Genomic DNA, 23,930 nt, shown 5'->3' with positions numbered 1-23,930 from the left:
ATAGATGTACAATGCAATTCCCCTGTACTTATTCGTGTTCATTTATTTTTATATTTATTTATTAATATTAGTTTTTTTTTTCCGCTGTGCAGCTTGTGCTGGATGCGCGCAGCACCGGTCAATAAGCCACTCTCTCACATTGATCCCGGAGGCGGGCAAAAGGGTAATAAGAAGTTATAAAATGGAGAGAAGTGCTGGAGCGACGGCGCCTGACGAAAACGTCTCTTGCATCAAAAGGAAAGCATATGTATAAAATTAATTTGAAAGCTTTCCTGGCGTGGTTCGCCGACGTGAAAAACCGATTGATCAGTCAACACGCCGTATGTGTAATGTATATGTATACGTTTCACATGGTTCGTCGCCCTGGCAGGTATCCCGGGGGCCACCTTGGTTGCGAAGGCTGCAGCTGCATCCGGGCTCCGTTCCCCGAGTGCTGCCGCTGGGGCGACGTTCCTCGCAGCCGCTACTCGTGGAACGGCAGCGAGGCGGCCGCCGTGGCAGCGGCTGGCGGACACCCCCTGTGCGCTTGTCGCAGGGCGCACCCCGTGTTCTCGTCCAGGAGGAAAGTCAAGTTTGCCCACAAGTCCAAGGACTCTCTGCAGCAGAAGTACGTCACACGTCATTCTGCGGCGCTGCGAAACCGCAAGAACCGGGTAGAGGAATGAGCCCGGCATGAACGTCACCATCTAAGTATAAGCGCTGTAGTAAATGACTTGCTAAGGGCCCACTTAAGACACGAAAACGCTCACAAGGCCATCGGGAGCTCGTTCGGCGCCTGCCGAAGAAATACCGCCTATGCGCGGTGCGCATACAGGTCGCTTTTGTAGCCTTATCTTAGGGGGATCGCGAAATATGTGCAGGTCGTCACACGATATTTCGTTAAAGATGGCAGCCAGCACACCTTTTGTAGCTGCAAAAAGGCCCATGTGCAGGGCAGCTTCTTGTTAAGTCTGTAAGCGCAATTCATACAAATAAATACATACGGGTGTCAATTGCTCATAGCCGTCGTTGCAGGTCAGCTGGTGGAGCGTCGCATGCGGCATTCAGTAGTATAGCACTTGCGCTTTCCACCGGTGGCCACGTCGCGAAAATATTGAGCGCTTCGCTTGGAACTCTTCGATTAGCTTTTTTTTTTTTTTACTTTTGAGTGTGAATGAATTGAATTGAAGTTTATTTCTTGCGTACAGTATAGAGTAAAACATGTGAACAAGGCATTTGGATTCCTAGCTCGTCGCTATAGTTGGGATACATAACAATATTTTGTATAGGAATGTGAGCGAATGTTGTCCTTGTTTCTTCATTATACCCACCGTGGTGGCATATAGTGCTGCTAAGCCCGGGGTGTGCGTTCATATCCCGGCCGCGGTGGCCGCATTTCGACGGGGGTGAAATGCAACAACGCCCGTGTACCATGCATTGGGTGCACCCAAGCTGGTCAAAATTAACCCATTTTGTCTAATTTTTGGCACGTTAAACGCCAGAATTGGATTTACACAGATACACAGATACATTTACACAGATAGCCTTTCTTCTCCCAAGTTCTTGGGTAACTCATTGGCAAAGACAGCAACCCACAGTTCACTTCTCAGACATCAAAACCTTCCTGCAATCAAATCCTTAAACTTTGCTCGACGCCAGGAAAGGGATGACTACATTATACGAAAGTGGCCGTCGCAAATCAGAGTAACCCATATTGTATCGGATACGGATGCTTGCAGCGCGCATATATAGTATACGACTGGAATCTTTGTAACAAAATATAGTGTGCATATATTTGCACAAGCAACGCAGATTAGAACCCGTGCATGAACACGGAAGAGCTAACGTTTTCGCGCACCTGGCTCATCCTCGCAGGACTGAGCTGAATGAGGACGAGGAAGATGCTGATCGGGCATCCGGCGAGGGCAACCCCGACTCCGCCACCAAGTCGGACCAAGGGAGCTTCGGCGAAGTGCCCCCCAAGGAGTCTCCATCCAACGGCCACATTCTGGTTCGTCCTTTGTGAAGCTATAGCAGACCGCTAGTGGCTTCGCTGGCTTTGCTATAGCAAAGCCAGCGATATTGGCTCGGTCAGGACAAGCAGACATACGGCGCGAAGGGTGCTCAGATTGGGACACCGACGGTGCTTGATAAGACAGTTAATCCTGTTAAATAGTTTATTGGGTAGAGAGGAAACTGAGTAAATGGCGCGGGTTCTGTCCACCGTCTTTGCCGCTTTTATACATGCATACGCGTGCGCAGAGACACACAAGCCCACTTGAAATTCAAACTGTAGACAGACATAAACTGGAAGATTGAGGTTTCAAGTATTAATTGCTAGAACAAGGAATGTCGGTAGAACCAACGCTTCGACAAGAAGACGAGCCTTCGTCAGGTGTTCAAACAAGGATTGTCGCTCGAGCCAATATCCCGACAAGGGGAATTGCCTTCGTCAGGGCCTGACGAAGACGAGTCCTCTTGTCGAGATGTTGGCTCGACCGACAATACTTTTCGAGGAAACGTCCCAAGAAACTGATCTACCTCTTTCAGTGAGCTAGCAGCCCAGGAAATTAGAGGTGGTCAAAGTAAATAGCGCCGATTAAACTTACCAACTTGTTAGCTGCATGGTAAAGTGTGCGAGATTGTTCATATTGTTCGCGGCTTTCGGTTCAGCAAGCCCAACTTCTAACTGCAATCGCTCGCAGTTCTGGGTCCTCAGCTTGTAATATGGGTGACATAGAAGGCAGAGGCTGGAAGCAAAGTTGAGAAAGAACTGTAAGTGGTAAGTGGAATTAAACAGGTCGCCTAATGACGGTTGCGTCCTCTATTATGTTCGGCCCGGTCCTTGTGGGTGGTCAGCTGCCTCCGCGAGACTGAGCTTTATGACAAGATCGATAATATCACTTCCACACTGTTTGCCGATGAGTCCGCCAGCCACTGTTTAACGTTTTACGGTTCAATTTCGTGTTTTCCCATGAATTCATTCATTTCGGTGTGAAGGCCATAACTATAGCATGAAAGATATATAAAACCAAGATATTGATCTGAGAACAACTGAAACAACTGATCTGATTGAACAAGGGTCCTAATCAGTGAAGGTGCACTTATGCTTTTTCTAAAGTGTCTTTTCTTCTTTTTCGTCTTTGTTCGCAGGCTGAAAATGGCCTGCTGGAAAAGCAGCAGGGGCCTCCGGGACCCCCGTACGCCTGGGAGGAATGGCGGCGATACATGCGGGAAAAGAATCTTCGCTCCCGGCGCAAGAGGGCGCTATGCATGGGCGTCATCGCTCTCTCCATCATACTGTTCGTCGGTATCTCAGTGTCCCTGGGCCTCGCATACTTGCGCAGGAAGTTCTGAAGCATATGCCAGTGTGCAGAATCCGGACCAGTCAACGAATAGCCGCTACGCTGGCGTTTCTGCGGTGTACGTCTCGTTTGCGGCACCCTCAGTTCGACAGCGGCGCTTACGGCCAGCCCATTGTCGTAAAGGAGTTCAATGCCCAACATTTATACCCTTCCATAACGCGGAAGTAAAAGACAACGCGGCAAATATTTGAGATAGCAAGATGGCAGGACTTAAGATTGCATGCTATCCACAGATTCCGGCTCATCGAGAGCACTGAATCCGCTTGATGCAAAGCATATTAAGAGCTGGACTATAGTATCGTGTGGAAATTAGTAAAATTTACTGAGCACTGGACTTACTGCCTGTCACTTTGACTTCAAAAGCCTAGATACGCTTTTAAATTTTGAATTTTATAGGCATAAAAATCAAACGCTACCCTTTACAAGACATGTCGATGCGCGAGTAGTCTAACTTTAGAATGTGCAAAGCACACCCGCTTGTGCGCGCTGCACGAAAATATAGACACACTTTGCCAATCACAGAATTTGGCTGCAATACCTTGTAAGGAGCCTTGTAATGCCGTTACCATAAATGTACAGCGACACATTCTCGAGCAGCTACGGCTTAGGAATGTAAAATTGTGCAACCGCTGCTAGCAGCAAAATGACCTGAACGTACTGTCGAATCACTGAAAGAATCCACGACGATAGCAGCGTTCTCGACCAGTTGTGCACCCTGCCAAACGACACGAGAGCGAAGAATCACCACGGAGACCTCTAACATCGTACGCCTCGACCACAATACGCGCGGTCTCCGAGGTCATCGGATTGCACGACCAGTTAGTGACCATCAGTGAACACGGACCAGGCCGCCAGGGGAGGATGGACGCTGCTGCGCTCGTTACCGCGTTACCGTGTCTGTGTTTCAAGAGATGCGCCGCCTCCTTCGAAAGTCATCATGCAACGTCGGGCACAGCCGCCGACGCTTCCTGCAATACCCCAGACCGAACTGCGTGTGAAAGTCGTTCTTCTTCCTCTTCTCACAAGAAAAGACACTAACAAGTGCGCACATTCATTTCCAATATGGAAGCGTTTTCAGCCAAGAGCCCTTAAAAGCGGCAGACTGAATGCACGCCACTGTGTTTCTTTGTGTTTGTTTGTTTGTTTGTTTGTTGATTTTTCATTTATTATATCTCAAATGCCCCGATAAGGGGTATTACATGAGGGGGTGGGCTTGTTTCTATAAGTCCACTCACTGTTAGAAGTTAGGCAGATCACTTCGTGGTAATTTGATCAAACATGGTTATGAGACCATGTGGTCGTCATATTCAATCAAGTGGAAGCGAAAGAAAATCAAGAAATGAAAAAAGGAATTGTGTAGCCAAGTTCTGATCATCAACCAGGAGGTTTGCTTCCGTCATCATTTTGTATATGATTTGTGCCAGTCTGGCCAGAGGAACTCTGGAGTATGCTGTTGAATGTGCAGTCGAAAGGTGTGCTGTTAGACTCTTCATCACATATGGCACAGAACGGGCGAAATTGTTTACGGAACATGTAGCTGTCATAGACCTTCATAACGAGGGAAGCCTGACGAAATCCTTTTTGTGTTGACTTTTCCGAGTGATCCTTGCAGCTATCAAAGTCTAATGCGTGACGAAGTGCTGCGCGTTGGGAAGTAACGCCTTCTGCTTGGAGATGTATTCAAGAACCGTCCATATACTTATTTACTGTGCACTGCCAGAGTGTCTTGAAACTGCCAGTACTGAGAATGTGGCGCGGTTACTTACACCAACCGGTGTTAACAATGACACGCACCTTTTAGAAGTATTCGCTTCTTTTACTGCCCTGCATTGTGGATCTTGTCTCATTATCATGGCCGTCCTGTAACATGGTCGTATTCCGGCTCAACCACTAGAACTGATTGTGCCTCCCTGCGCTAGGCTGCTTGTGGTTTATGCGTGCTTGCAGGAAATGAGACAAAGACATCTTCAGCCAGGCTCCTGAGTTCTCGCGTTATTTATATGTACTGGGCCTCCAAACAAATGTTGGCGTCATGTCTGATACTGGAGAAGTCAATCGTGCGTGGTTGCCTGAGCGACCGTAGGAATTACACACGTGTAGGTTCAATCATGGATGCCTAGTGACGTCTGTAATCGACAACCTGCTGGAATGATTCTTGATCGCCAGCTGAATTGAGGACTGCTAGTACGGCTGAATATGTAGAATTTTTTCGCGACTAGACGCCACTTACGTCACAACTTCTCCGGGTAAAAGGGACGAAAATAAGTGCCAACGTTATATACTATGACAGACTCGATTTGGAGTGAGCGTCTGAATGGCTTGATTATATTTCGTCTGCTTTCTAGAGCGCACCTTGTTTTTGTCAGCTCCACATCGAGGCAGGCGTAACTATAAAGAAAATAGCTGAAAAACTTAAAGGAAAGGGACCACTCAATATTCTACGTGACATGCAGTGAACATGTACGACCTTTTTTTTCTTATTTTTTTCGACCACTTGTGTCAGTCACTATCCGGGGTTACCGACCGCTCTGAGCTACCAGCGTAGTCACTAGTCCAAGAAAATGCTATTACAGGCGCACTATAGGAAGCATGCAATATGCCTCTGAGCCTGCAGGGTATAGTTTCGTCCAAGAGTTTTAACTGGTTACTTATTGTGTTGAATTTTAATTTGTTGGTACAGTAATTATAACTTAAGACGCCTATACCACGGATATATGTCTGCCTGCTGCAGAGTTGTTGCTGTCAGTGTGCTTTGTGAGATGAAATAAAATTTTTCTCACCGTTTTTACACAAGTTGAATTTGTGTTGTCTTTGTAAGAACATCTCTAAAGAACATAATAAAATGAAAGCTGTTCGTTTTTTTTTTTTTTTTTTTGTTTCTGAAAACTGCCTCTAGATTAAGCGAACGCCGCCATTGTTAATGACCACTAGAATGTGTGCCAACAAACGTTGCACTGCTGATGCTGAAGGCAGCGCATTCTGCGAACGCTTTGTTCAGCCTTCACATTACGAGTAACTACGTCTCAAAGTAATCATTCCAGTATTCGAACCAGTGATACGGCAACCCGAGGAAACTGTGGATTTCCCTGGCGGAGGCTTCATACTTTCATCATGATATACAGCGTTGGTATTTGGGCCTGTTAGCATGTCGTCACGAAGGCGTTTAGTGTAGTGCAATGCATATGGACGCCGGGAAAGAACAGGAAGAGCGGTGTCTAGTGGGTCCTGTACGTTATTCCTTTGCGTCCACGTACTAGTTGCGCTACTGAACGCCGCCAGGTACGGCGTTCATGGGATGTCGGGTAAAGTATACTATTCGAAATAAGACTTCCGATGAATGTTTGTTTTGTTTTTTTTTCGCCAGGAGGCTTGGCTAAAACGTGGCGAGAAAAGCGAGCTGTATGAAATGCTGAGGAAGGTTGTTAGAATACGGGGCTTCTAAGTTACAATGTTCCGATAAGAGACCTTCACAGGTGTATGTAAATTCGAGAAACTCATACATCGAACACAGCAAGCTGTATATGCGGTCGTTATTACACTCCTGGAAAGTGCTGTAGGGTACTATACGTATGACAGCCAGAAATCTACTGCAATCTTTGCAAAAGCTTCACTATGTCTGTTTTAAGTACGTCGCTATTGCAGAAGTATTTTCGTACGCTTAACTTATATCCGGACTTTGTATATTTCTCTATATATACCCGCCCCTATATCCAACATATGCTGCTGCATGATGCTAGCGCTCTGCACTTTATACTCCACCGTGAATATCTAGTGCACTTCAATCGCTATAGCCGAGCTGTACAATATCCATTGTACTCCTTTATATACTACAGGTCGTGTGCACACATTAAGAAACTGCCCGAAATCAATTCAACACTCTGTAAAACGCTTGGCTATATACGCTTTTCAAGTACATCACTATATCCTGAGTTTACTTTGATAACCACGATATCCGACGCATGTTGCTGTACGCTGCGCCGGCACTACTGCGCCGGCTCCTACCTGCACAGTGTACAATGCACCTGTGATTCTTCGGTACTGGCCACGCCGTCACACGTTGCCGGCGCCGCCGCCACAAATAAATAATAAAAAAGTAATAAAATAAAAGAAAGATAATAATAATTAAGAAAAAAAAGCATGAATCACACGAACAAATTGGAGCGATTTCCATAATAGCGGGTTTCTAAAGTATATCCTGCCAGTGATTTGATTTAGGCAAATCAAGACGTCTGTCAACCGATCATGAGCACCGTGCTTGATACGTGCAGGTATCGTGCATGTACTAAAAGATTGAGTGCGCCTTCGTACCAATTCCTCTGCAGGCACAGCTGCATCGAACGCGGATAGGCATGCAGGGAGTCCCAGATAACTTTAGCCAAGGTACAAAAGTATACCGGTGCAGTACAGGTTCGGATCCGACAAGAATCGTGTGATGCTCGTCGCTCTGCGGAGCAAGACACGTTGTTTTTATATTCTGTCCCATCGCATAATTAGTCAAAATTAATCAAAGAAGTTGTAGAGCGTTCTAGGAAAGGCCCAATTCAGCCATGTTTAACTTCCTACCCATTACGTTGTACTTCTTCCAACGTCCTAAAAAGAGTTAACTTCAACTTCATCTTTATTTTCAGCAGACTTTCAATACAGAGTGCGCTAGAGGGGCGGAGGCTAAAGACAATAATTTAAATTATCGCCTAATATAATATTAATTGCTTAATGTTTACAAATTAATGTTTTAGCTATTTACACTAGGGCTCATGTTGCAGTTATGGCGCTGAAGTTGGTCAGTTCCTAAATTGGCGTGCCTCCTTTTCGCACACATATTATAAAATACATTTATGTTGCACGTACACGTATATGCCGCGGTCAGCGAGGTTGATTTTTTTAACTATATTAAGTGGAATACCAAGGCATTTCAACGAAACTCAAATATTTCAGTATCCGAAGCTCACGCGACTCAACTTGTCATGCTCGACAGCTACTTTTCCTCGGTTGTCTACGGCTGAAGGACAGTACAAAGCGGCAACGCATTTATGTCCTGCTTCATGCATTATTCAGTAGAGTGACTAAAGAAAATAAAGAACTGTGATTGCTTTGCTATTTGAGTTTCTCTATCAAATCACTGCGATGATAGCCTTAGATCATACCACGATATCAGAAATGCAATTGATGTTTCAATTATGGCATTTTATTTAAATAAATATGGTTAGGAAGACATTCACTCTAATATTTCTAGTACCGAATAGTTTTTTCTACGCCTTTGCAATCCACGATAAAAAACGTGCAGCTCTACAGGCGTTCTAGCGAGACTGAAACCGGAACCGAAACACAAAACAGTATGGCTTTGTGATAAGCTAATGTGGAACCTGCGCCCTGTTTAGCTTCGGCTGCAGCGCCACAAGTACCACAAGTATCAACGTGCCATGAAATTTACGTGCTTGATGCGAGGAATTAGAGCGGGCATAGAATGATAGAATGAGGAAGGGAGGGGGTTCGCCTTTCGAAACAAAGCAACTGAATGTGCGTGTGTGCGTATGCATTAGTAGACACCGTAGCATTAGTGTGACCTTGTGGCGCCATCTAGAGTGTATTATTCCTACCTAAAGAGCCTCCAAGATGCTAACACGAAAGAGCTGTGCAGATTTTGTGGGTTGTGTGCATGCATAAAATACTGAAAAGCCATAACACAGCCGCGTGAGTAGCATAAGTCAAAGTTGCAGCCAATAATTGTTTGAGTTCTTGCCAATGCGTTTGAATTATGCTGCCATCTGTGATTTGTAAACGTTACTAGCACTGCAAAGCATGTCCTCTGAGATTGTACGCACTCTTTTGGAGGATATGTACAGTATTTCAAGCTGACTTCAGCGGTTTCAGCGTTGATGTCACGCCTAGCCGAAGCCAGATGTTGGCACGAGACCGAGCCGAACAGCGATCCAAGACGAGCTGCCAGCAGCAGATGATAACAAGCAGAGCAAAAGCTGTTAGATGCGGTAAAAAAAAAAAAGCAACAAGCGTAGGAGAGCTGGCCGTGTGTTTCGCCCGATGGTGGACGCCGCGGGTGCGGCGCCGTTTCTTCGTATCGTGGCTACCGTGAGCGTGCGCGTGTTCGGTACCGTCGTGGCTCGCCGACGCCCCGGAGACGCCGGCGACGGCTGAGCGGCTCTGAGGGCGGCCTGGGGCGCACCAGCGACGCACCATGCCGAGGCTGCTGTGCCCGCCGTACGCCACTGTGAGGTAGCTTCCCCGCAATGGCGACCCCACCATTACCGCAGCAGTCTTTCGCCTTGGAAGAACTACCAACGGTCGCCATCCGATCAAAACGCTCACAGGTGAGCCCGTGCGGAGGCATACCCCATTCGTGCAGCCGTCACACGGACACGCTCCTGCCAGCATGTCAGGCTGCGCTGGTTTTGGCCGCGTGCCCGTAGTCGTGCTAAGCCTTTTGATGTGTTCCTGTAGGGAATGCTTTCCCCAAGCGCCGAGGGACGGGCTCGTTTCACTCGCGCGCGCCGGATCTGCGCGCCCGAGACGCCCGGAAAAATCCGGAGGGCAGCGAGCCCCCCTTTTTTACGTGACTGGATGATGCAGGGCGTCGCGAGATGCGCCGGCGCCACAGCGGCGAGACCGCAATTTGCGGTAATGCGTCTTGCGACGCCCGACCGAATAATGCACGCCCCGGCGTAAATCGATAGCGAGGCGGAATAATTAAGAGCTCCGCGTATTCGGCGTACATGGGATACACCTTTTGTCGTGACTAGAAAAGACATCAACAACAAATTAATAGCCCTGGGCGACGGCCACAGTGTTCATTTAAAAAAAAATAAACCCGACTTCGGTAAGGAGCAAGTTTCGGTCTTTCCACATATGGGCTACGACACCTATTGACATATTTCCAGACATGGCTGGACGTGTCAACATTTCGCCAGACTCGGTTCTTCTATTCGTGCAGACATAGAATCACGCGACGCGGTAAATGAGCATACACTAGAAGCGAGCGGCGGCGATGTCACATCGACAGCGCCGGAATCGCGCCGCCGGGGCATCGATGTATATACCTGCGTGAGGTCGTCGAACCGAAAGGGAGGTCAAATTTTTTTTTTTTTTTTAATTCGCTGTCCCGTGTTTGTGTGCGTGTCTGCATGTATATATGATAAAACCCCCTTACGCGGGGATTCGCCTTCGGACTGTTTATGAAAGAATAAAGGAGCGCTTATTTGGGATGTGCGTTGGCGGCACCTGGCATTTTCGGTTCACTACAATTCATCGTGTCGCGTATCTCTGCGATGCCGTGCCTTATTTAAAACGTCAGATTTATGGATTAGTCTTAATGCGAAACATTCTTTAGTGAGAGCGATAGATCCATATGTGATACACACGTCGCAAGAGCATTAACATGTCCGCTGCAGAACACTTATATTCATAACAACCATTCTCTGCCAAACCAAGCATGCTTCGCATTACTGGGGTTGAGTCTGCTTAAATTTTATATGCAGATGTTGACCGTGGGTTTAGTAAATATGGGATAGGAACTAATTGTAACACTGAAGTAGCTGGCTTATTCAAGATTCCATCTGTAGACGTCATGAGTGGCATGCTATGCTATGTGCGCGTCTAAATGCTGCTGTCACTTCAAGGTGCCCCATGTTCTTTGTAATTGTTGTATTCGGCATATCTGACGGCACTTAATTGTTTATTTATTTAAAGATACCTTACGGGCCCCTAGAGGCATTGTGTAAGGGGGGAGAGTACAATAAAAAATTATTACTTATACAATAGTTAGAATACATATGTGAATACATATACAAAACATATAGGGTAAGAAATGTGCTAATGTACTAATACAGTGTTACAGTATGACCTAGGAAACAAACCGAACGCTTTGGACGCGACAGCTCATTTAACAATGAAATGTCACACAGTAAAACATAGTCGACAGAATTACAGAGCAAGCGCAACATAATTAGGCTATAACAAAACAGTATGTAAGGCGTAGTTGGACATAATAACGGGAAAGGCAATGACAAAGAATAATATGGCAGGTTACGTAGAGTCGTTTGAAAACTGCGTTGTTAGAAGAAGCCGGAAATTTTCTTGGCCACTTTCATAAACTATGGTGTTAGGAAGTTCGTTCCAAAGACGAATGGCTCGTGGAAGAGCGGATTAGTTAAAAGGGGGGGGGGGGGGGGGGGGGATTAGTCTTTCCGTAGATGCGCATGAAATTGACCCGATTGTACAACCGCTGTGACCTGTAATGAGGAGTTTCAAGAGGCTGTCCTGAGAGCTTCGCATAACCTGCGTGGAAATTGAATAACTGCTTTTTCGATGCAAGTGTCTTTCTGAGATATCTGTAGACAAATCAGGTGTGTACTAACAGGAAAAAAAAAAGGGGGGGAAAAAAACGTGTTGTATTTGACCACAAGCGTAATTTTCATCTAAACGAGGGAATGTGTGCATGCAAGACATGCGGTTCGGATAGTTCATCCTCGACCTAACTTGTCAGGCGCGTCCGGTATCGCGAATAGATGAGATCTGCTGATGCACGATTTGTCGAATTTTTCACAGAGCGACGCGCATAAGCATTTAACTTTCAACGGTTCTTGCAGACGAACCACAGAACGACCGTGACTTCTAACCACCTTGATCAGTCTACCAATGATCACGCTATTATTCTTTTTTTTTTTTTTTTAGTGTTTTGATGCCGGTCATCGGTGGTTGCCTCTGCACTGGCCATTGGCGTCATTAATCATATAGTCAACGACACATGTTGCTGCCATTTATAATATTGGCGTATCTGGCTCAGCACAGATCCTTCTGGTAACACCAATAGCGCGAATCGTTGTTTCCTCGGTCGCGGTGGTGCACCAGGGGTCGCTCGTGGTGGGTATGCACTAAAGTTTCAGTGACTTTAGTATGCACTAATATAGCGTACTAGAACACTATAGTACTAAGGTCCCTATGTACAGGACGCCGTGTGTGTCTATGCGCTGTAACGAAGCCAGAATAACTTAGCGAGAAAGTCGCTAAATTTAGCGACTTTTTATTCATCTTAGCGCCAACTTGTCTTTTCGGAGTGTTAGCGACTTTTCTAGTTGCGTAAATATCCAGTAAATTGTCCCAGCAAAATACGTCAAAAAATTTCGCTGAGCTCACTGCCTCGCCATTTTTCACATTCCCTCTTTCGCGTTCCGACCGTTGGCTCGCCACCGGAGGACGTAATTTAAAGCTTTAGATTAAATAATAATAGTGACGTCTAAACACTTCGAACACGGAAATCCTGAATATCGACCCTTCGATAAATATGGAGTGTTTTGGGCCGCTGTCTGGTGACATTGGCAAAAAAGTTACCAACACTTAATGAACTAGATAACCTGCCGGGTCATGGCCGTCAGGAATATGCCAAACCGCGGCTTCCTTTCGTCTAGTTAAAACTCGTGAGAGTTCTCTTTAGTACGTTTATCTATTAACCGCGCTGTTTCGTGAGGCACCAAAGAAGTAAATAATGATGCACCCAACAGTAACACCGCACGGAACTTCGTGTACTGCGATGCCGCCCAGTTAAGTCGCTCATGCGTACAGAGCGAATTGCGGTCGCTAAATGACTTTATTTACATTGAACGGAATTCCGTCGTTGATCCACGTCTCGGACGAACATTGGCCTGGTATACGTGTGTCCGTTGACTTGACCACTTTGTCGGGCTAGTTGCACCACCTCTGGTAAGGCGAATTTCGCCTGCCTGAGCAAATCGTCAACGCAGTGCATACACAGGACACACAGGCGCATGCGCAGCACGGGCGCAGTCTTGGCATGTTTGAGTGTGTCGCTTTAGTTTGCGTCGAGAATTTATTTGCCAACATTCGCGGCTCGGCGAGACCAGCAGTAGCGAGCAATAACTTGGCCCAAAATTTACTCGGGTCTCGATTGATGCTGCTTGTGAACGTCGTTACCCTTTGCACCTTTCTGTACTACTGTAGCGCCATTTTGTTTGCCTTTAGATCCTTGAGACACTGTGCTTGTAGCTATACACCCATTACGAATCACAGCGAGGGATACGTTAAGTAACAGTAATTACTTAACTGCGAGATTTCCGTCTCTGTGTTTATTTTTATTACTCTTTTGTTCTGGCCAGTGAAAATTCGATCGACAGCTTGTTGACATCTTAGTGCAGATGCAGGAACGCCAACAGTGAGTGCAAAGTCGATTGTTCTGCACAGATGTGCACGTGACGCCTGTATATGCGCACAATGACTTGTTCATGGATCACATAAGGAAAGATTACGTCTCGTGCCACTGTACTTTCGCGCACCGACTTGTCAGATTCAGCAGTTAGCTTGGGGAAACAGTAAGCACTCGGTATAGCAAAGGCTTAAATCTTTCAGGGCTTCGAAACATTTCTGCGGTCAGGGATTCTGTAGTTTCCCGGCTATATATAGCTGACAGAGCATTTAGCGTATCGAGTCAGCTTTTCAAGCTGAGAATTTTACGTGTCGCGTTCATGTAAACTAGCCGGACGGGATGAGAGAGCTTCGATTCGGGTTGAGCCATACCGATTGTAGCGTGTACAGCAAGTCCGGACTAGAATAGGACGTAGAATAGGGCGCGCTGAGAGTGGCTTTATGAGCTCATCTTGTATCGTGCTTCACAAATACAATTGAGGGCACAGCGCTTTTTGTGGACCTGTACACTATCAGCATAAATTCAAGCGCTAACAATTACGAATCTGCTCCAATGTGTTGTTCCGTTTCCATGTTCACCTGTATTTGTAACTGTGGATCAATTCAGACTCCAAAGCGTACATTTGAGAATGCTCCGTGCCAGGTATAGAGCGATTACACATCACACTTTTATGTGATTACGCGTAGCAGGCGTCCTGATCAGTTATTTCCAGTTCGTATTTCAATTTATGCATATCTGTCCGTGCCTTCGTGCATTCTTCAATCTGTCTGTCATCTCTCCTGGACGCCGGCGGTCGCCGAGCCGGTGGTGACTGGCTCGACCCGCTTGTGTGGGGTTCGTGTAAGCGAGTGAAGAGACGTTTATATCAACATAGGCAGATAGAGAGGGAAAAAAGTAAAGCTGAAATTATGATTTTTCATTTCATTATGATTCTCCTCATTTTCATTACCGACATCACTTGCAACGTACTGAGTAATATTAAACTTTTTTGCAGATGACTGTGGTCATATACAAAGAAATTAACAGCCCGGAAGACCACGATATTCTGAATAGTTCACTAAAAAGAAATTGCTGAATGGTGTAGCACGTGGCAAACGACCATAAAAAAAAAAAAAAGAATCTGTCTGCATGACAGTTACAGCAAAAAAGAATCCCTCTAACTTTACATACGTTCTTGATGGTAGTATTCTTAATAAAGTAAACCAGCACAAATATTTAGGTTTCACTCTAACATCAAATCTTTATTGGGATTCACACATCGATATCGTCACTTCTACTGCCCTGCGGAAGCTATTTTATCTTCGATGTCGCTTGCGATACACGCCGTGGCATACCAGGTTGTTCGCCTGCACCACGTTCGTGGGCCCAATTCTAGAATATGCCAACGTTGTTTGGTTTCCGCACACAACGTCTAACAAAATAAACTAGAAAGGGTCCAAAGAAAAGCCATCAAATTCATCTACAACAAATACACACGTAACGACTCGCCCACTAACTTGTTAGTTCGAGCGGGCCTTCCAACACTATTTGCCGGAGCAAAAGTAGCGCGCTCGAAATTCCTACACCAGGTACTTCACAATCGGCTGAAAATAGACTCTTCTAAGTATTTATCATTTTCCAAATCTCACCTCTCACGCCACAAACACTCGTACACACTAACAGAGTACTCGTTCCGTAATGACACATTTTAGTACTCGCTTTTTCCGCTTGCAGTGAAAGCATGGAAAAACTGGACCCAACAATAACTAACACAGTGTGCTTTTCAACTTTCTCTAACCTACTGGATAAAGCGTAAACCGATCATATTGGCGAAACTTAAACACGTTTAGTGCTGTCATTTCTGTTATCAACTCAATAAACTGATTACGCTGTTTTGTGAATTTTAAGGGAACTGCATACGTATGGCACCTTTCTGTTGTACCGTTTTCATTTTGCTTTGTTTTCTTGGCCACTGTTAGGTTGTTCATTGCTGTTCTACTTGTTCTACAGCTGGATTTGTATGAATGCCCACCTGCTGTGGTCTCGTTCGAGACTGGCAGTATTGAAAATAAATAATAAAATAAATAATTATTTATTCGCGCTTCTGGCGGCCCTGCCTAAACTTCGACAAATATTTTAGCCGTGAAGCGTGCATGTGCAGGTGGTGTCAGTTTCCTACGTATATATATAGCTTGAGGGTAACCTGAGCGAAAGTGCTGACGATCGCATGCAGTACTTCGTTTATTGTATGTGTAGCAACTGTTGCTCGTATTGGCAAACGGTCGAAAGCCAGGATTTTTTATTTATTTTTTTTACTCGAATGAATGTGTTGGCTCGCGCATTTATTCTTATAACTTTTTCGAAGAGCTCAGTTAGCTTGCTTTGTTCGGTTCCGCGTCCATCTAATGTAGGCCACATGAGAAGGCTGCAGGCAAACAGGTATGCAGCAGAAATAGCCCGTCCACATTTTCCGCAGGAACATCCCGCTACGGTGCCTCATATGACAAGTGGTCTAATACTGGCAGATATCCCGTACGGTTAAGATATTAACCTAGAAACTGTCACCCTTGCGCGATATTCGGCGCAGCTGTGTCAGACGCAGCTTCCGGGGGCCCATTAGCTCTAAATGTTTTGATTCTGAAACCTGCATTCGATTTTGTTTTAGTCACATTGATATCATCAGGGCAGAGAACCACGTCGTTAGCCGCATTCAGTAATGAGGCTGGTAAAGTCCTATAGCTTTCCAGAGTATAACAAGGTAGCTGACGCCATAAAAGGACGGCAACATCAAGAGAATTGTTTCTATCCCGGTTGTTTAGGCGTTTAACTTCAACTTCAGCCTTCTGAGCTGTTCGCAAGTCCCTAATTAAAACCTCAATGTGGCTTTGACCGTTGCCACATAATGGGAATGATTTCTATTCGCGAACTTGATTTTTCACGATTTCTAAAAGGCTCAATTATAAAAAAAAGAGGTATGTGAACAAGAAAACCTGTTATCAGGCCCAACGAATTTTTCGGCGGGAATTTCGTAAATAGTAAATTTCGCTGATCACTCGCAAACATTTTAATTTGTCAATAGTGAACAGAGGTGATGAATTGAGCTTCGCGGCGTAGTCGAGGTCTTCCTTTGCGTCCCCATTCAAACAGTAGTCCAGCGACAGTTTTTTTATTTTCTTGTTCTTTTCCGCCAGGAAATCTCGCCATAAAAGCGGTATTCTCCATTCCTCCCCTACTATAGCACTGCCGTCGCCAAGACGCATGATGCCGAGTATGGCGCACTATAGGTCTTCCCTTATGTTGTGCGCAGTAGGTCTTCCATTAAGCCACTCGGTCTGTGGCTGGAAAGAAACTGCGCAGTCTTGCACCAACCGAAAACGCGCAGCCACTACCGCGCGCTGATCGAACGCGACTGCCGCTGCAGTCCCTCGCGCTGCGATTGTGCGTACGTGTCTCGGTATCTTTTCTGATGCGGTCAACAATGCAGCGGGCGGGTGGGCTTCGCTAAAGAGATGAGTGGCTTCAGGGCTGCCGCTCCACCGTGGTCGAGATTCCTCTGCGAATCCGCGGAGAAAGCGCGTCGCATGCGCCCCGTGTACGGCTGCACTATACGATCCACCATTGTACGGGCTGCAAGAACGCTCCGAAAACGAGGGCCGAGGCATTAGCTCGGCGGTGCTATCGTCTCTGATGAGCGCGAAACGGTATGTGCTGCGTTTTTCTTTTTATTGCGATAGCAATTATATGGACACTTGAACCGGATTTCTGCCGTCGGCGTCGTCGTCGTCGTCGCCGTCGCCGTCGCCGTGAGGTTCCCTATAGATAAAATCTTCGCCGCGCGCCGTATGCCCGAGAGGAAGCGTGCGGAGACGCGCGCTATCACGGAGAGCGAACGCACTCAATCTCCCACGCGCAAGCAAGGAAGCAGGAAGCCAGCGCCGGAGGGAGCAAGAAGGGGGGGGGGGGGGGGGCGCACTTCTCTGCCAACAACCGCGCTCGTCGCTCGCTCGCACCGTCTCTTATCTCCACACGGCTCTGACCTTTAAGTGCATTCGCCGCTCAGTTTCCGTTGAAGCGATAGACCGCACGTACCTTCGCCCACTGCGGCGTATGCTTGCTGCCAGCGTTTTGACAGTCGTTGTCTGCTGTCATTCAGTGTGATCTCTTCGTGTTTGTGCGCGCTCATACCACGCTTGTTCATTCAGTTCGTAATAGTCGGGCCACATTTTCCAACGCACGCTACACACGCAATGCTGCCCGGATCGGCAGTGCAGCGCTACAGGTGTGTCCCTTCGCACGCGCTGCCCACGGGAAGCGCTTCTCATGAACACCAACGTTTCACACGCGCCTTCTCGTGGTCATCGAGTCTCTCTTCATGTCGGTCTATTTACGCCGCAGCACACCTGCTTACTTAATCAGCTCATGTTTACTACAATTCATATTGCTACCAAAGCCGCTCACCTTACTTCGTATGACATTGCTGTGTTGCTATCGCATTCATTGCTTCGCCCTTAGGGCGAAACTGTGACATTTTTTTTTCAAGCGCCTTTTTTTTTTTTTGCCTTTTGCTTGAGGCGGAGAGAGAGATCGACTTTTGTATTCCAGCGTCTGGTCGTCTGGAGCTCATCGAAGAGTGCCCGCTCACCCATCACGTTCTTGATGTGCTTCATGGCTAACAGCAGGGATATAGTAGAAGTATATTGGAATAATATATAATAGGAATATAGGAATATTGGGTGTTGGGAAGTGAGGATCGAGGCCTATAGAGTGCGAGGGATTGCTGTGTTGCACATATTTGAGTCGTTTCTATCGTCGTGAACAAGGAGAGACCGACGAATGCCACAGAAAAGAAAAATTGCTCGTGATAACGCGATTCGATTGGCTACTGTGTGTAGTACGTTGTGGCGTACGCCTTACAAAATGACGGCCTGCCGTTTTCTTTGGCGGTCAAATGCTTAGAAGTATATAGAGCATGTCAAGATATTCCCGTCATTTACAGTATAATATTTTTTTTTTACGGTGATACATATTTGAGGCTGCGCTCCTTTAGTGGCATGTACTGGCGGGGACTAAATATTACGGGATGTTGGAGTGCGCGGGAAACTGTATTCTTGCGCCCTTTTACGAAGCAAGCGCGTGATGTCGAGACATGCCATTGTGCGTCCGTTCGTGCAAAAGGTTAACAGAGAACGATGGCTGCTTCGGCCGGCGGAGTGTATACGGTTCATTGTCGCACGTGACAACGGCTGAAACAAACACCGCTCTTGTGGCTTAACCTTTTGCATGCACTCATTGCGATTCCGACAGCAGGCTGGCTAGAAGTGGCCGTGTTGACAGCTATACACGAGCACGAACGGACGCGCAATGCCATGCCTCGGAACCAGGCGCTCGCTTCCTCATCTGCCACGCTCTCGCAGGTCCCGTAATATATTTTCTGCCCGCCTGTATACTCGGTAGCTGCAGAACATTATTCGTCGTAGAATTATTGACCGCTTTATCGTAGCTATCAGTCAGCAGCTCTGCTGCCTGCATAAGTCTTTCCCGTTACGAAGTTAGCAATGTATAGGCTAATGTAATGAAGTATATTTTGTCCGGATTAATTTAGTGTAGGTGTGCAGAGTAGTACTTTCTGTGGACATTTCCTGCTTGTATATGATCCTATATAAGCGCCTGTTTCGGCATTTCATTCCTCTTACCGTAATTAACTTCGAATTGTGCATCGGCGAGCAGCCGAGGTTTTCACAGCGCACCGTGGATCCTGGCCGCGCATTCGAAACTGCGTACATCTCGGTGCCCGTGTATGATGCACGGCCTACGTGCTGTGATATAATACTTACAACGTGTCGGTCTTCGAGAATCGTGCGAAAGAGACGAGGTGCTGGTTAGCGTTTTTTACGAGCGGCTATTCGTTGCTCATTTTAAATGCGAAGCATTTCTTGGCGCACATTGGCCACTTTGACAGTATCTATCTAGCCGCCGACGTGTTGGTGCTCTCATGGCCGAAGCGTTAACTTGGTATTTACCAAAATTGGCATAGTATGACAAGAGTGTATGACGAACATAAATGATAGGTCATGACATGAATATCATGAGATGTGTCTCATGTAGGTCATGAAACAGCTTCCTACGTCTTCGTGCTCTCATGGTCGTTTCGTTAACTTGGTAGGTACCAAAATTGGCAGAGTGTATGATAGTGTATGAAGAACATAAATGATAGGTCATGACATGAATTTCATGACATGCGTGTCATGTAATTCATGAAACATCCACCTAAAATGACAATGACCCAGCGAAAAAAAACATTAACTCAAAAACCACTGGAATGGGTTTGGACATGGGTACTAAGGGAAGGAAACACTAAATGATGGTGGTAGAAGTCATAGTCATGAGCATGACTCAGCAAAAATGACAATGACTCAGCGACAAAACAGTAACACTCAAAAACCACTGAAATGGGTTCTGACGTGGGTACTAAGTGAAGGAAACACTAAGGGATGATGGTAAATGTCATAGTCATGAGCATGACTCAGCAACAATGACAATGACTCAGCGAAAAAAGATTAACACTTAAAAACCAATGTAATGGGTTCGGATGTGGTACTAAGTGAAGGAAAAGGCTGAACATTGATGGTCGAAGTCATAGTCATGAGCATGACTAAGGCTTTCGCCTTAAGGTCTCTTAGGCCTAGCTAAAGGGACTCCTCAGTACTCATGACATGAATGTCATGACATGCGTGTCATGTATGTCATGAAACAGCCGCTTAAGTCTTCTTGCTCTCATGATATGCTCCCCGCACACTGCTTCGCATAACATCGATTCCCACAGGGCGTGGGATCTGCCGGCTTTTTTAAGTGTGCGGCCGTCAGCCACTCCTGTGCTCGGGCATGTGGCTGCATGCGACACCGCCGCTTCGCTTTCCTTTCAAACTGGGCTTTGCGAAGCTTTGGTTCAGCTTGCCGAAGGCGTCTGATTAGCGCGCAGCACGTTTTGATTCGATTCCACCTCATTCTGATGGGGGCGGATCGAAAAAAAAAAGTATGATGCACCACTTTAGGCGCACGTTGAGGTACTCCAGGCTGCTATATGTACGCGCCTTAGCAACCGCATTCCTTGAGAGGACAAGAATGTTCAATTGCATCATCACCTTTCATGCTGCGCGACTTTTGGCTTATCATCGCGTATCGTCTCGCATTTGCATCTTGTGGCAGGATGTAGGTGATCCCGGCGATCAAAATGTTCGAAGTTCCGTCTCTTAAGATATGCTATCCCTTAGACCGGCACCTTCGCTTAAATTATAAATTGTTCTTTTGGCGCTCAGAAATGCCAGAATGTTTAGTCAGCGAAGACGGCGAGCTGACATTTTTTTAATATATTCTGCACTGCGTAAAACTTCACATTCTATTAATAGATCAAGAATAACGACGAAAGTGCAAAGCAGAGCTGTGCCTGATCTCTCTCGCGTCTGAAAAGTTTTGCGCCACGCAGAAGAAGCCCTCTCCCTGTCGCAATTTTAAACGGTTGATTCAATAAGCTTCGCCTTATGAACAACGCGTCTCATTTATTGCGCTTATCTGCGGCTTCCTTCTATCATTTCGTTGAATTCGTTAGTGGCATTTCGCATTTGGCAGGCGAAGTATAGAGAAGAACGGGTCAAATATGAACTTCGTGATGCTACAGGAAAGTACAATGCTGGCGTATGAAGAGTGCAGCTGGAGACTTGAGAGAAGCACTTAGACTGTAGTGGACATCGCAAGACAATACTAACCTTTGTTAAAATGCGCTACATCGTTTTTATTTTCTAAAATGAGCGAAATGTACAAGCTAGAGCTTTAGGGGGCGGCTTGTGTAAGTTTAAATGCGAAGGATTTAGCTTCTAGGGTTCTTTCCCGTCTTGGTAGTCATTCTGATGCATTAATGACATTTTACTTGGCAAAGTATGCGACCGTGCTAGTTGGTGATCCATGATGAAAATTCACAGCGTGTAAACTAGAAAAGGATGAGAAAATGTCCTCGTTAACGTTCTTCTCGACCTTGTCTAGTTTTACTTGGACAGTGTGCAATTATTGCTGTCTACTACGCGCCGAATAGAAAGTCAATTTTATCTATTCAGCGAGTTTCTTTTCCTTCGCAATTTTTCAAGAACTTGGCTGACTTTATTTGTTTTTGTCCCAGCAACCAACTTTCTGCTATCATCATCATCATACAGCTTCGCTCATGAAATTTCTTCCTTAATTTTTGGATGACTGTTTATTCGACACATTATTCGTGTTTAGGTTTCTCGTGTTATCATGCAATAACTTGCGAGTTTGCACAGTGATATATATCCCGAGCAACATGTTGATAATTGCTAGTTACCGTTTTGTGTTATATAGTTTACGATCTCTGGGCTTTTAAAGAATGCAGCAAATTCTCAGAAAGGGCTCTGCGGGCGGTGCCATCATAGGACGCGCACATTTTATGCAACGACCATGAAACTAACTTCGAGCAAGATGCTTTGCTGGGCTAGTTGGTGCGTACACATGATGGGAAGTAGCGCAAAAATTTGCTCTCGCCCTTCCTTTTCCTAATTGTTCGCGCTACTTTCCATCGTGTTCACATATTTCCGTGTGTCGTGACAGTTATTGTTGAATTATCGGCAGTATAGGGAGTGTGCGCGATTATTATTTATATTCGGCCCGTAAATATACGGTATAATTACTTCGATAAAGCGTTAGTTTCTCACAGCGGTCTCGACCGGAAAACAAATAAGTTCGCCTGATCTTTGTCAACATCACAGCGGCGTTACAACTAACAGGTGGAAGTTCACTATTCTCTCTTTGAAACTTAATGCTGTTTAATTCTTGCATAAATATTGCGCTCTTTCGTGTGCCGAAATTTCACGTGCAACTCCGTTGCAACCTGCGTAACGTGTGGCTTCTGGCTGTATAGCCCAAACTGCAGCAAACCGCGTTTCCAGTACTCCCGTGGGCAGGCTGTAGTTGCCGACGTTTCAGGCCTACAGCTCGCAGTAGGGATGCTGTTGTTCCTACTCTTCTGTAGTACGGTAGCTAGCTGGGCGAGTCGGTACATCTGCATTATTACTTACAGCGCGAACGAATCAACGGGGACAAAGAAGAAAGGCGAAACACGAGTGCTGAATCGCGACTAAAAGTTTATTGCTTGCAAACACCATATAAATAGGAAAACTCACGCATGCGTCCACCCGCACATCATCCATTACCATCAACCGAAGAGCGAAAAAAAAAAAACGTTGCAGTGGCTTATCTCGGCTATGCCAGGATATACGTAGCGTTAGCAAAGGTTCAGCTGATTATTCTTAGCTTTCCTGGTTGTCTCCTACGCTCAACCGCTTATTGCCAGGCAACTACTTCGGGATCCGATGAGTCAAGCTTCTCCGTTCTTCTGCGCTGTTGAGCAGCATTTGCGCTCTCCTTCTCCATGGCTATACCACACTGGCAAACGCCAGTCAGAAGCGCAGCGGCTCCAGCGCAGTGTCAGACGGCCACTGCACAGCGAGAGCGCGCCGGCGCCAGTGCGTCTACCACGGCTACGACGTCACTCCTCTGGAATGCGCAGACCGGCGGCGGTGAGTCGCGCGCGGCGGCGGCGGAGTGCGCGAGAGGTGCCGGCTCCGGTGGCTCCGGTGCGCAAGCCGTGTGACATCACTGATCCTTGCGCACGCGCAGCACGGTTCTTGATGTGCCGCGCGAAACGGGCTTGGCTAGGCCAGTGTAGCTAACGCTACAAAAAGACAGAAGACCGGTAACACACGTTGCTGGATGGTCTACCTATTATCCCACAGACGCATGCATGGACTGCGTGAATAATAATCCTGTCACTCTCTCGCCTGTGTAGCTAGCACTTTGAGACAACTGGCGTGTGCGTCACGTCGCATATCTTTTTTTATTATAAAAGTGAGAGCGTGCCAGTACTCCTAGCCATTCCTCGAGGCAGCTAGCGCATTTTGCTCTATATCCCGTGGTTGCAGTTTGGCTTGTGATCGTGTTTATCGAGCACTACTCAGTGCACGCTCAACTGCAGCCCAGTTTTTGTCTTCTCTGTATCCTGCACAGATGCCCCCTTGCTTTTCTGACCACCGCCCTATAGTATGTAACGTTGAAGGTGACGTGATTGCCAGCTACTCGTTGTACTGCACTTTTTAAAGTGAGACTTTCTTTGCGAACCTTCCTGCACTTTCCTGACCGCGGCTGATCGAGTGTCGCTGCTGCTGTCTTGCCGAAAAGCTCAGCAATAATTAAGTGACCGGTGGCGGGATCGAACCTCGGTCCGATGCTCTAACCATTAGGCCACAATTGCACGCATATTTCTATCGTGCGAACGCCAATTAGCTCTTTGAGATGATTGCCTATAGCACGGATGCGCGAGAGCACATGCGCGCGCGCCAGCTTCCTTTGTGGATTCGGGAGTCGTGGTCTCG

At 46.5% G+C, this 23,930-nt stretch overlaps 2 protein-coding genes across 5 annotated transcripts in view; both read left to right on the top strand.

Moving 5' to 3' along the window:
- The window catches only part of LOC119443020 (neurofilament medium polypeptide-like), a 180,524-nt gene extending 174,381 nt beyond the window's left edge, over positions 1 to 6,143 (top strand). For all 4 annotated transcript variants that reach the window (XM_037708136.2, XM_049662520.1, XM_049662522.1 and 1 more), the window contains exons 3-5: positions 371 to 607; positions 1,855 to 1,990; positions 3,133 to 6,143. In XM_037708136.2, the coding sequence (XP_037564064.1) occupies positions 371 to 607; positions 1,855 to 1,990; positions 3,133 to 3,336 (577 nt within the window). In that variant the 3' untranslated portion in view covers positions 3,337 to 6,143. The remainder of the gene's footprint in view (positions 1 to 370; positions 608 to 1,854; positions 1,991 to 3,132) is intronic.
- A 3,149-nt stretch (positions 6,144 to 9,292) lies between these two features.
- LOC119443017 (voltage-dependent L-type calcium channel subunit beta-1-like) overlaps positions 9,293 to 23,930 on the top strand; it is a 121,459-nt gene continuing 106,821 nt past the window's right edge. The window contains exon 1 of the mRNA XM_037708128.2: positions 9,293 to 9,670. Within this exon, the coding sequence (XP_037564056.1) occupies positions 9,590 to 9,670 (81 nt within the window). The 5' untranslated portion in view covers positions 9,293 to 9,589. The remainder of the gene's footprint in view (positions 9,671 to 23,930) is intronic.

The sequence above is a fragment of the Dermacentor silvarum genome, chromosome 2 (assembly GCF_013339745.2).
Source record: "Dermacentor silvarum isolate Dsil-2018 chromosome 2, BIME_Dsil_1.4, whole genome shotgun sequence".
Classification (NCBI taxonomy): domain Eukaryota; kingdom Metazoa; phylum Arthropoda; class Arachnida; order Ixodida; family Ixodidae; genus Dermacentor; species Dermacentor silvarum.
The sequence above is the reverse complement of the archived record's forward strand: the minus strand, read 5'-3'. Positions and strand labels throughout refer to the sequence as shown.